Consider the following 12,221-nt stretch of genomic DNA (forward strand, 5'->3'; position numbering starts at 1 on the left):
CACTGCCTTTCATCCCAGAACAGCTCTATCAAAACCCTGTTGTACCTGTGCGTTTTACTGTGTTTTCACCTGTGCTCATCAGGTTGTACTACTTGAACTAGTCTGCCACAGACAAAGCCTGAGAGATCCTCTGCTCCTTAACCCAGATCTGCCCAGCACCAAGCTAAGCCATCCCTGGAGGATGACCAGGGAGTGCTGGCAACCAAGAGAGCTCAGAAATGCTCAGGACCCCCTAAGATCTGATCTTCCCTGCTTTACAACCACTCTTCCAGTGGCTGACCCATCGATGAAGCTTCAAAGCCTTCATGTGGTCTGCAGCTGAGGCTCATTTGCCTTCCTTGATGTAACAGTTCAGCCTTGCTAGGAGGATGAGGGGATCCAGACCAGGGCACACCAGCAGGGAACAACCAACCACAGCATCACATAGACGGCATGTCATGCCCTGATCTGCTGAGGATCAGTGGGAGGGGACAAAGCAAGACACATGCAACAGGATTACAAGCAAAAAAATATTTCAAAGTCCTAAAATTGCTTTTCTGTTCCACAAAATGGCAGGTGTTTCCAACCAGTTTCTTACAGGGTAAACACTGCATTTGGTTTGTAATTTGTTTGGTAAACCTTGTGTTTTCAGCTATAATTACCCCATCAAGGCAGCTAAATGAAGATGACATTTAAAGTGACCTTCAGCTTACAGCTGCAATAACCATCCCACAGGAGAGGTGGAGCAGGGAGGGGAGGCAGCACGCCGTTCCCCAGACAAGAGGTGCCTGTGAACATGCCAGCCAGATGTTCCTCCAAAATCAGCCAATGCAGGCAGAATGGTGTTTTAGTGAGGACAGCATGCACAAAACCAAACTATTTGATTTCTCTGCTAGGGGAAGGGCCACTGTAAGATGCAGGCCCTTGGCGTTTCCTCAAATGGGAGAGCTCAGGATGTCTTTCGTCCTAGGGAATAATAGCTCCTGCAAAACCAAGGTATGTGATGATACCACCTTGCAGGATGGTCCATGCAAGAGTCATTATATGCAGTGTATGTCTCCTGGAGTCTCTCCTGCAAAGGAATATGTTTTTCTCCAACATTTACTTGGCAAAGGGCAGAGATTATTTTGCCTTGCACCAAGACACCCAGTGAGACAACTTGATAAGGGACATGCACACAGTGCCCTTAAACAAAGGAGCCTCTGACTCCCTACCATCTAGTTCCTCTGCCGTTCTCCAGTCTTCTCCACCTTGCCCAAGTCCTGCCCCAACTGAACCCCTCTCTGTACAGCACTCCCGTTTTTCTTCTGTATTTCTGCTCCAATCTTCCAGATGCTCAGTTCACCTCTTCTCCCCCGTATACATTGAATTCTCACCTTTAATCCCAATCCACTCTTCTTCCATCCAGCCTCTCACCTCCTCTCTAGCTGTCCCCAGCCCTCCTGGTGTCTCCTCCTACAGCTCTCTCCCACCCATCTCATACCTTCCCCTTCCACCTCTCCCCAGCCTTAGCCTCAAACTCCCTTCCCTTGCTTGCTGATTCTTGCCCTCACTTAGCTTTCCCAAATAATTGCCTTTAACAACTCCCATGCCACCATGCCTTCCCCTCTAGGGAGGGCACGTGGCGAGCACACGGGGAGAAATGGGCAGGAATCTGCCTGTCCACCCCTGCCTCCTGCACTAAGCTCCCATCCGAGTTTATGAAGCAAGCTTAGCACAAACAGACAAAAAGAAAGTATCGGTACTGAGGATGGCATAAAATCCAACCATGTCAGCATTCAGCTTGTTAATTATCCTCCGGATCACCTCCCCTCCAAATTCACTGCTGGAGAACCTCAAGCCATGGCTGAATTTAAATAAATATGAGAATCAGAGGGAGACTGGGAAGTCAATACTGCAAACTAACTGCTTCTGCAAATGGATTTTCATTACCATAGGGGCAGGCGCCAGTGTCCAGAAAGCACCACAACAAGGGTAATTATTTGCTGGCAATGCTCTGTATTCACAGAAGGTAGTTTGTCTTGTTTGCAGCAGTAAAGGGCAGCTGAGCTATCGATCAGGTCAGACGCCTGTCGCTCCTGGAGGCAACAGGGGTTTTAACAAGCCACACGAAGACCATATTGGAATTGTCATGAGTTCACGCTTGGTTTGTAAGGCAATTTGAAACAGATTTATTGACCCCCTTCCCTCCTCTGCCATCCAGAGGGTACAGAGGGAAGGAAAGCTGCCCAGCAAAAAGTCTTGCCAGGACCTGCCAGAAGCAGCCCCTGGCAGGAGCCTCTGAAAGGAGGAAGAGTTGAATGCTGACACCAGCAAAGATTTTAGCTGGAAAAGCATCAGGGTGCTTCAACTGGGAATACAGATCACTGCAAAGTGCTGCTACTAAAAGCACCTATGTTCTTCTCTAGCAGACAAATGCATATTCTCAGGGGCTCCTAAACCCACGCTGGTCTCACCTGATCTCCTCAGGTTGGCACAATCCAACTCAGATCACAGTGAAGTTCCTCCAGGTTTCTCTCCCATGCACAGACGCACCTGGTTTCCTCCTCTAATGCAAGGAAAGAGGGTACAAAGTGGTGGGGGTGGGGAGAGTTACAATAGGAAAGCACAGGCCAACTACTAACCAGCAAAATAAAATTCCTGCCTGCCCACATTAGACAGCAGCAGGAAGAAGACCTAGCAGAGTAGGTCCCACAATCTGATTCTGCTCCCACATTGGCCAGTCACAGCATCCTCATTTTGTAGCACTAAGTGCAGAAATTTCATCCAGTTTCCACTGCAAATTAATTCCAATAAGCTTTGAAGGCCAAAGTTCCCCAAGCACAGGGACTCAGGTCATACAAGAATTGGAACCCAGACAGCTCACGCCTGAGCAGGGCCCCAGCTACCCAAGCAGCCCTTCAGGGAGGTCACAAACTTTTTTGAAGCGTAGTGTTGTTTTACAGCAGGCAATAGTGCAGCTTTTGCAGAAGGGATGACAGTGTCCATGTACGTCAAGAAAGGTGGAAGTGAAAAGGGGAAGTTAAGCCCCCTGCAAGCAACTGCAGAGCATTTGCCTTTCAGCACTTGCTAAGAACTTCAGTTTCCCAATCTATTGCCTTCATGACAAAGCTGCTTGGGAAACCCTCCTTAAGCAGTTACCCTTGCCAATTAGAGGTCATAGTAACACATTGGCTAATGCCTCCTAACTCGATGTGTGAAAAATGACAGCCTTTTGGAGTGACGCCCAAGGTAACCTTCAACGCCAGCACATTCCCTGACCTAGAAGTCAGGCATTTGAACAATGAACAGCAGGGACTGAATAAAGAAAGGTAGAAGTACATGAACATGAGCATGAAATAATTAAAATGTTAAGCAAACTGGCAGAGGTAGATGAGGTGGCATCTACCAAGAGGGAAACAAGGAGCAAGTGCCCCTGTGATTGCATTTAAAATTCAAGTCAGCCTATAACTGAGCCATCACATGTGACCACAGCATAAACAGGGAGGAACAGCAGTAGGGGAGGGTAAAATGTAATCACTTGGGCTATAATTATCAGAATCAAGGAACACTACATCATTCCCAAGGGCTACTGAGAGCCAGAAGAGACACCTCAAAGCATGTCTTCCCTGCCAAGGTGTTTGTCTAGCGTTGCCACATTACCAACACATTTCTTATTTCTGTCAAAAACGACTCAGAAATAAGTGTGGATAGTCAGACTAACAGGCTTGACTGAAATGGAGAACAGTCTGGATAGTCTCCCAGAGCTCAGATGAGTTTCCATCTTAAACATTGCAGAAAGCCAGTCCATTTGTCATTCCCAGTTTCTTTCCACCTTCATCCTCCTGCTGTCTCTGGAAGAGCAAATAAGAAGAAAGTCAAACAATTCCTAGCCATGGCTAGTCTTGGCAAGAGTTTTGCCCTTCTTGGTTGGTCTAACACATCTCCATGGTTTCCTGAATCTTTGGAGGTTAAGCAAGAGGTAAAACACATGCAGAGACTTCCACTCAGCCTCCTCTTCCCAAGCAGAGCTTTAGGAGCTGCCACGAGAAGGTCATTTTAGCCTGTTTTAGGCCATGGGGACTGTAGCAGCAGGAGACCCACAAAAGTCTTACAGGTAGTGGGGTGTCCTGCACAGGGAACCAGGCAGACCCCAGCCACGTACAGCATTTAAGTTCCCAGCTACAACTACAGAGGGGCCCATGGGTTGTGCACCAGGCCTCCAAGGTAAGAGCAGCCAGTAGCGTTTGCAGGAAATGGATTTAATCAACAAGCAAGAATATGCCCTGGTAATCCATAGGCAGAAGCAGCATGATTTGCTAAGATAAGCACTATATTAATATAGACCAGATGTACTTGATATTGATTTGTCACTGCAGCACAGGAATGTCTAGCTATTTCTTAAAAAGCATCTTTAACCAGGCAAGTTTAAAAAGAGGATTCAGGCATTCCTAGATAGCAGCTTTGCTATTGAGAAGGCACCAGATAGCATATTTCCTACCAAGCAGCAGGACTAGCTCCAATCCGGCTTGCAGTTAGTGCCCCACTTACCCACCCTACAAGTTCAGCTATAGTTACATTAGGCAGACTGGATCTGCCTCTCCTCAAGCTCTTTGCCAGAGAGAAATTGCTTGGCAGTAATCAGAGAGCATGCAGTGGAGAGATGAGCCCTGCACTTTATCTCTCACATCTCAACAATAGTTCGGCCTGGCAACTTAGATTGGCTTATTATTTTGCCTTCAACACAAACTAGTTGTTACATGAGAAACAGGTTGGACAGTTGTACAATAGCCTCTCCGATGTGCTGAGCTCAGTGAAGTTGGATCCGAAGCTTTACCATCAGGGGGTTGTGTTGCTGATGCAATGGAATGCTGTTGCAATGGAATAACTGATGCCAAAACCCAAGGACCACATGCTCTGCCACAGTACAGCACTAGTCATTACACATAGTAATGTAGGGTTACGAGTGTTGTTGGAACAGCATTTATTTCTATTTAAGAGAGGGAGGAAAGTTCCACCTTTTCACATCTACACTTGCTCTCCCCAAGAAAATCCTCTCCCCCAGTCTCTGTTTCTGGCCTCCAGGAAACAGGAATTAACTATCTTTTTTAAAAAATTAAGTCTAGAAGCAGTACTCACATTGGGAGCAGATTCCACTTCTTTCCTTGAAGGCAGAAGGACAAGAAGCAAGGAGCAGAGCTTTTCATTTAGAAGGTCAATAGGCATTTGGTCCATCAGCCTCAGCTACATCACTATCTGGCAAGTCTGAAAGCACTGGGCTGTTCCAACTCTTTGGAAGAGGGTCTCAGACATGGCAGCTGAATAGCTCTTAGCTCAGCTGAAATATCTGGCCAGGAGAGGTCAGTGCTGACAGTAAGTATCTGTCACCTACACCCTAACAACTCTCCATCAAGCCCCATCAAGGAATCCACATCTCTCCCAGGCAGCCACTCCTGCAGCCCACTACCCCACCACAGACTGAAGTCCTCACCAGATAGCAGCAGACAACTACAGGAGGAGAATTAGACCTAGGAGGACTAATGACAAGGGATGCCAAGACCCTGATGGCTCCCTTCAGCTTCTCCAAGCATGGGAAGGTGCCAGGAGGGCACATTCATGCCTCCAGGCTTGGGAGTAAGAAGGAATTACAACTCAGTACTTCCCAGGACAGTACCAGGGCTTACCAGCCACAATCCTTACTGCACCACTGATTGCTCACCAGTTCTTGCATTCCTGACTGCACTGTCCCACATCAAGGAATAGAAAATAGGAAGAGTATGGTTCACATGTTGAGCAATACTCCCTCTTGCAGTCTCTCTCCCAGAGAGAATAGAGACAGTAAGTGGTTTTGCATGCAGTTGCTTTATTTTAAGCAGTTATGACCTAGTACAAGCAGCTTCTAGGAAGAGAATTCTTTACATTGTATACTAGCTGAGGGCTTAAGACCAACAGCAATCATTGTATTGAATATCGGCAGTGCCTGGATACACTGATGAAGGACATACCATGGACAGCTTACTAGGGAAGTGGGAGAATTGCAGAGACTCAGCTCTGTTCTCCTCCTGGCCCAGAGCTCAACCACCATTCCTGAAGGCAGCTACAAGCACTTAAGAGTAGCCCTGCTACCTCCACCACCTTCCTTAGAAGCTCCTAAGGATTTATTTACCAGTACCCAATAATCATCCAAGATGTGACAGTTCCACCCTCAGCTGGAGAGTGGAGTTACATAAAGCTAAGACCAAGCCCTCAGAGGTTGTGCTCATGGCCTTATCCTTTACATGAGGGTGGTAGAAGCTTTATGATCTCCTGCTGCCTCTGCTTCCTTCTCCTGCAAGGGTTCCTCCTCCTGTGGGGTTTCCACCTCCTCCTTCCTGGGGGAGAAGGGTCCCACCAGCCAGGACAGAGGTGTGTTGTTCTTCAGGTAGTCCAGCAGCTCCTCCATGTACTCCTGGATCACAGCTAGCTTCCTCTGGCTCAAGAGACTGCTGGGCAAGTCCTGGAAGGATTTTGCCGCTGAGAAAGAAGCATGAAGCTCCTCTATGGTACTAAGAGATTGTTTCACCTTATCCTGAAGGCTTGAGGGAAGGCCTTGGATTGCAGACACTATTTTACAGCAGGCGATTTGCAGCTGCTGTGTGATATTGCATGCCATGAGCAGGGCCAGAGACTCCATCTCCTGGGGGAGGCAGGAAGGACAAGATCAGAGGAGTGAGTTACTTCCTAAGAAGATTTTAAAAGGGAAAAAAAAAAATCAAGGCGATGCCCAGAGCCCTTTTCTTCCCTCCCCAGGAGGTACCTCTGGCTCTGCAGAGCTTTCATCTCCACTCTCTTTGGAAGACTTCCTACTCCAGTCCAGCCACATCTGGTGTAGTTTCTCCTGCCCCTCCTGAAGCTTTTGATTAAATCCTTGCTTAAACACTTCAATCTGTGGCAGGGGAAGATCAGAGTGTCAAGACTGGTGAACTGCACAGCTCTTTATCATAGCAATGAAGTTGAGACCAAGCCAACAATTTCATCCCCCTCCTGCCAGGAGACCAGGCTCTACCTACCAGTTCAATGACGCAGTGAAGCTGCGCAAGGGCCTCCTGCATGCCCTGCCAGACCTGCTTCATTTTGTCTGTTGAGTGCAGGTAGGCAAACAGGCGAAGTTCATCAGAGAGAGACCCCAACCGCACGAAGTACCTCCTCTTCTCCTGCTGCTGCTCCACAGACATTATGCCTGCACCCTCCTCAGATGCTGCCAGTTTGGCTGATGAAAGAGACAGTATCTGTAAGCAGCTGACTAGAGATGCTTACCACACAGAGTAAACAAGTATCAGGAGATCTTGGACACAGAGCCAGGTAGCCTCCAGCATGGCACTTCCCATTAGCCCCATTCCACAGTAGTGGGGTGAGAAACAGGGCTGTGTGATAGTTCCCATTACAAGTTGTCACATTACTGTCTCCTTACCTAGTTCCTCATTTCCAATGGGGAGAGAGTCATCTTCTGTTCCCCCCAGCACAGCTTCTGCTCTGCTTACAGCTGTCTGGCCCACTCTGGAGTCCATAACCATCCCTACACTGCTGGTCACTGCAGATCTGGCAGCCTCCACACTGCTCTGAAGAGTCTCCTTAGTTACATCTATTGCCTCCATCACTTTGCTGCTCACAGCATCCTTTGCATCAGCCACTCTGGATGACACCAACTTTTTTGTGTCAGAGAGAATCTGTGGAAGAGGAGACTTATGTCAGTTAAGGGATCGGGTCATGTAGTACACTACAATTCTGGATTGCACCAAAAGGACAGTTAGCACAGTGTCTGCTAAGTATTTACTCCTGCAGGAGTCTGCTCTATGCACCTAGAGGTAGTTTGTTCCTCATATGAAAACTTACTTCACTTCCAAGGTTAGAAACCCTGCAAGGACCAGGTGCCTCTGCCAGCAAGGGACAGCACAACCTTTGATTCTTACCTGGTCCACTGGCTTTTGAAGGAGTGGGAGCTTTTCTCCTAGTTTATCCAAACCCTTGGAGGCATACTCACTTGCTGCAGCAACTGGGGGGAAAAAAAAAAGTCAAAACTTGTTTTTCCTGCAATTTCATCCCACAAGCCCTACCTTCCTGAGCATGTTGCTCTGCAGGGAGCCTAGGTGAAAGTCTCCATCAACATCACCAGGCCAGGTGTGTTGTTGTAAGCTGAATTTGTGGAGCAGCTTGTCTTTGCCTCCCCATAGATCTGTTCATTTTGACAGCAACTAATTTCTACTTGTAGAACATAGCCACCTACATGGGACCCCCTCCTGGAGCTTCTTGAGCTCTTGACTAAATAGATGCATAGCTCTCATTTCTGCCCAAGCCTCCACATCCCAAGGATCCAGGATCACATAGTAACTGACAGTAGGGGGATGCCCACTCTGGGCTTAGAACGAACTCGGGCCTGTCACATGGACTGTTTTGTCAGACACTTGCCATTAGGAATAGCCCCTCTCTCTCCAGGAGTTCAGAGCTTCTTCTCAGATGCCACGGTCATGTTCTTTGAGGGCCATGGCAAATGGGACCCTTAGATGTACAGTCTTCCAAGAGGAGGCTTCTTCCTGTCACCACCACGAGTTTGTAAGAATCCGACTATAAGCAACTGCCTGCCACCTAATATTTTGGACCTTGCAAGATCAGCTTTAGGGTGGTCAGAGTCAAGTCCTGGTCCTCCAGGGAGCAACACTCCATCACACTACTTGGACTAGTACTCAGCTTTTTAGCCTTACTTGTATGCCAGGAGTAGTCCTTTTAGTGTGGTGATGGAGAGGCACATTTCTACATCCTAGGGCTCCTTCCAGCTCTTGAAGGAGCCAGAGAGTCCCTCACAGGCAGGTGCAAACCTGCCCTTCCACAGGGGATTACCATGAGGCTCCAGTGTAGTCAGGACTGGCTGCACACAGCTGGCTGTGGCTTCAGTCACACTCTTCACTCCTTTCTCTGCTGCATCGCACACAGATCTGATGTAGGGGTGGCTCTCTTTAGTGGAGGCATAAGCAGTAGAAACCACATCACAGGCAGAGTTGACCAAGGTCAGGTTAGCCACCTGATTTACTGCATCCTAGAAGAGAAAGAAAAAAGCTATGAAGCCTGCAAACGTAACACTGAACTTCCCATGCAGTTTTGCCCCAGAACTTCCTCTTATGTTTGCCTGTTCAGGTCACCTAGTCTGGTTGAGGAAGCAAGGCTTGCCCTTCTTGAACATTGCTTTAAACTCTGCAACTCAGTTGAGAAACAAGCTGCAGAACATTGACACTTATGGTTGGTCCATTCTAGCAAGGTCTTTCTCTAGTGCAATGTTACAGCTGAATTCGTGGGCAACCTCAATGCTTCTGGACCCATATCCAGCTCCAATTCACTCGGTATAGCTATTTAACAAGCCAATCCTCCAGGAAAAGCTTCATCAGAACAGGATCAGGTTGGTTTTAAGTTGACAGACTTTACACTAGTCTGCAAGAAGCATGCTGCTGGTCATGGGAGTAAAGCAAGTGCAGTAGGTTTCAGGACTGCTGAAACATGGGAACCTTTCCACAGAAGCATTGCCTGCAGCAAGCCAGGATCTTGATTTCAGAGTTAGAGAAACACATCTCCTACCCAAGAACCAGGGTATTTTGCTTAGCCTAGGAGGTTACTTACAAGGTCTTCAGGCTCACTCTTTTAGCTGTGCTACCATGCACATTTCCAGAGAAGCTGCAAGGCACAGCCTGAGCAGAAGAAACTCTCCTCCCTTTGTGGAGGCTTAGCTCCCCCCAGCCACAGCAGGGCCACCTCCTCATACCTCCACCCAGGAGCTGCCACTTATTGCATCTCACATGGAGCACCTACCTGCTGCTCCTCTTCCTTCACCTCCAGGGAGCTCTTGGCAGCTTCCTCTTTGTCAGGCATAGCAGAGGCCATTGCAGCTGAAATGCAAGTAGTACCAGGGTTTAGGAAGAGGGAAAAAGACAAAGCAGCTGGTGAGCCTTCCCTCTGATTTCAGAGGGAGAAGTTCCTTTAGTACCCATTAAGAGAAGACCACCAAAATGGGCCCCTTCTCCTGTTGTGGTTTAACCCGGCAGGCAGCCAAACACCACACAGTCACTTGCTCAGTGCCTCCTCCCCCCACCACAGAAAAAAAAAGTAAAATTCATGGATTGAGATAAAGACAGTTTAATAGAACAGAAAAGGAAAATAATAATGATGATAAAATATACAAAACCAGCAATGCTCAATGCAATTGCTCACCGCCTGCCAACTGATGCCCAGCCAGTGATCACTGCCCCCCAAACTCCCCCAGTTTATATATCATATGGTATGGAATACCCCTTTGGCCAGTTTGGGTCAGCTGTCCTGGCTATATTCCTTCGCAGCTTCTTGTGCACCTGGCAGAGCATGGGAAGCTGAAGAGTCCTTGACTAATGTAAACATTACTTAGCGAAAACCAAAACATCAATCAGTGTGTTATCAACATTATTCTCATACTAAATCCAAAACACAGAACTATACCAGCTACTAGGAAGAAAATTAACTCTACCCCAACTGAAACCAGGACATCTCCTTACTGAAGGAGGGGAACTGTGCTACTTGCAGAGCCAGCTAGTATATAAGTTTCACAGCTTACAATATCAGAGGAATGAGGATAAACTCTTTCCTCACCCATGAAAGTTCTTGTCAGAGACTATAGTGCTTATTATCAATATATTTAGAAGGGTTACCTCCTTTCTCCCTATCAAGGTTTAGAAGATTTAGAAGAAGTCTTGCATTAGAAGAGCTAATAACAGCAGAATTGGGGGGAGGAAGAGAAAAAAAAACCAACCACCACCAAACAGCTCTACTGCTGTTAGCACACCCCAACCTGAACTAACTTTTCACTCAAAACCAGCAAAAGCTGTATCTAACCTTTCAGGCAGGACTACAAGCAACCTTATATTAATTAAGAATAATTCCATTCTGTAATTAAGCCAAGTAAGAAATATCTAAACATGAACTAGGGGTTCATAGAACAATTACAGCCTTAACACCTAAAAATTTCCCCAGAAAATTTGAGACCAGTACCTTTTTGTCCTATTGGAGGCAAGCAGACAACCAGCAAGGAAGCCCCCCACACCACACCATGCCCTATCACCCCTGCTCTGCCTTTTTATACTGGCTGGGGAACTGGGGTAAGGAGGGACCCTCAGTGACTGACAGCTCTGGGAAGCAGCAGAAAGGAGGCAGTCTCTGTCCTGGCCAATTAGAAGTGGAATGGGGCAGAGATGGGCCCTGCTGTGGCTCATTAATTACTCTGTAATCAGGCAGGTACACCTTGCCCTGTGTAGAGGAGCTCCCTTCGGAGGCCGGTGCTCCTGTAAAATGAGAGAGGCATTGCTGGCACGGACCATGCACCCTCTATGATCTTGCCTCAGATCAGACAGTTTTGTTTCTCTTTTTGATGTGAAAAAATAACCAGAAAAGAAAAACAAATATAGTAAAACAAATGCAGAGAAGGACTTCACACCTAATACAGGATTCCTATTGCTTTTACCTGCTAGTGCTTAATGTTTAATGACAGAAGTCGCTGCTCAGCTGCTGCCTAATCTTAGAAGCATTGGAAATCAAGTTTCTCATCTTGAAGTCCCCAGAGAACCCGGTCTCTCCATGTCTTCCCCAAAGGCCTGGAGGGTGAGCATCCTGTGCGTAAGACTGATTACTAGCCAAGTTAGACCCCTTCTGCTTGCATCCAGTGTGTACTTTCAGGGCTGATCTGACTCGTGCCATCCCCCTCAATCAATCCACTTTCCTTCAAACACAATTGCACGACAGCCCGCTGATCTTTGCATGCATTTTGAGAATTGCAGCTTCCATTCATCCCTGTGCTGGGGGCGGAATGTGGACACCCGGCAGCCTGGGGGAGGACCAGCCATGGTCCTTCCCCCTTGGCAGATCTTCGCCTCATTGCAGAAAGACCCTTCCGATTCACCGGTATCCCGGTTTCGGCTGGGATAGAGTTAAATTTCTTCCTAGTGCTGTGTTCTGGATTTAGTATAAGAATGTTGATAAGACACTGATGTTGTAGTTGTTGCTAAGTACCCTGCTAGTCAAGGACTTTTCAGCTTCCCATGCACAAGAGGCTGGGAGGGAGCATAGCCAGGACAGCTGGCCCAGCTGGCCAACGGGGTACTCCATACCATGTGACGTCATGCTCAGTATGTGAATTATAGGCGTGTCCAGGAAGTAGCGATGTTTTTTTTTGGGGCATTGCTCGGCAGGTAACCTCATTTTGTATATTTTATCAT

The 12,221-nt window shown here is 47.5% G+C and overlaps 1 protein-coding gene across 1 annotated transcript; it reads right to left on the reverse strand.

The window, feature by feature from the left end:
- Positions 1 to 6,232: 6,232 nt before the first annotated feature.
- On the reverse strand, positions 6,233 to 9,864 carry LOC104083167 (perilipin-3-like). Its single transcript, XM_009586569.1, has 7 exons — positions 9,793 to 9,864; positions 8,833 to 9,028; positions 7,908 to 7,990; positions 7,409 to 7,664; positions 7,008 to 7,207; positions 6,755 to 6,883; positions 6,233 to 6,634 (listed from the first exon to the last, which is right to left on the reverse strand). Exons 1-7 carry the CDS (start codon positions 9,862 to 9,864, stop codon positions 6,233 to 6,235), a joined length of 1,338 nt encoding a protein of 445 aa, XP_009584864.1.
- Positions 9,865 to 12,221: the final 2,357 nt, after the last annotated feature.

Source organism: Fulmarus glacialis, unplaced genomic scaffold (assembly GCF_000690835.1).
Source record: "Fulmarus glacialis isolate BGI_N327 unplaced genomic scaffold, ASM69083v1 scaffold13950, whole genome shotgun sequence".
NCBI classification, from domain to species: Eukaryota; Metazoa; Chordata; class Aves; order Procellariiformes; family Procellariidae; genus Fulmarus; species Fulmarus glacialis.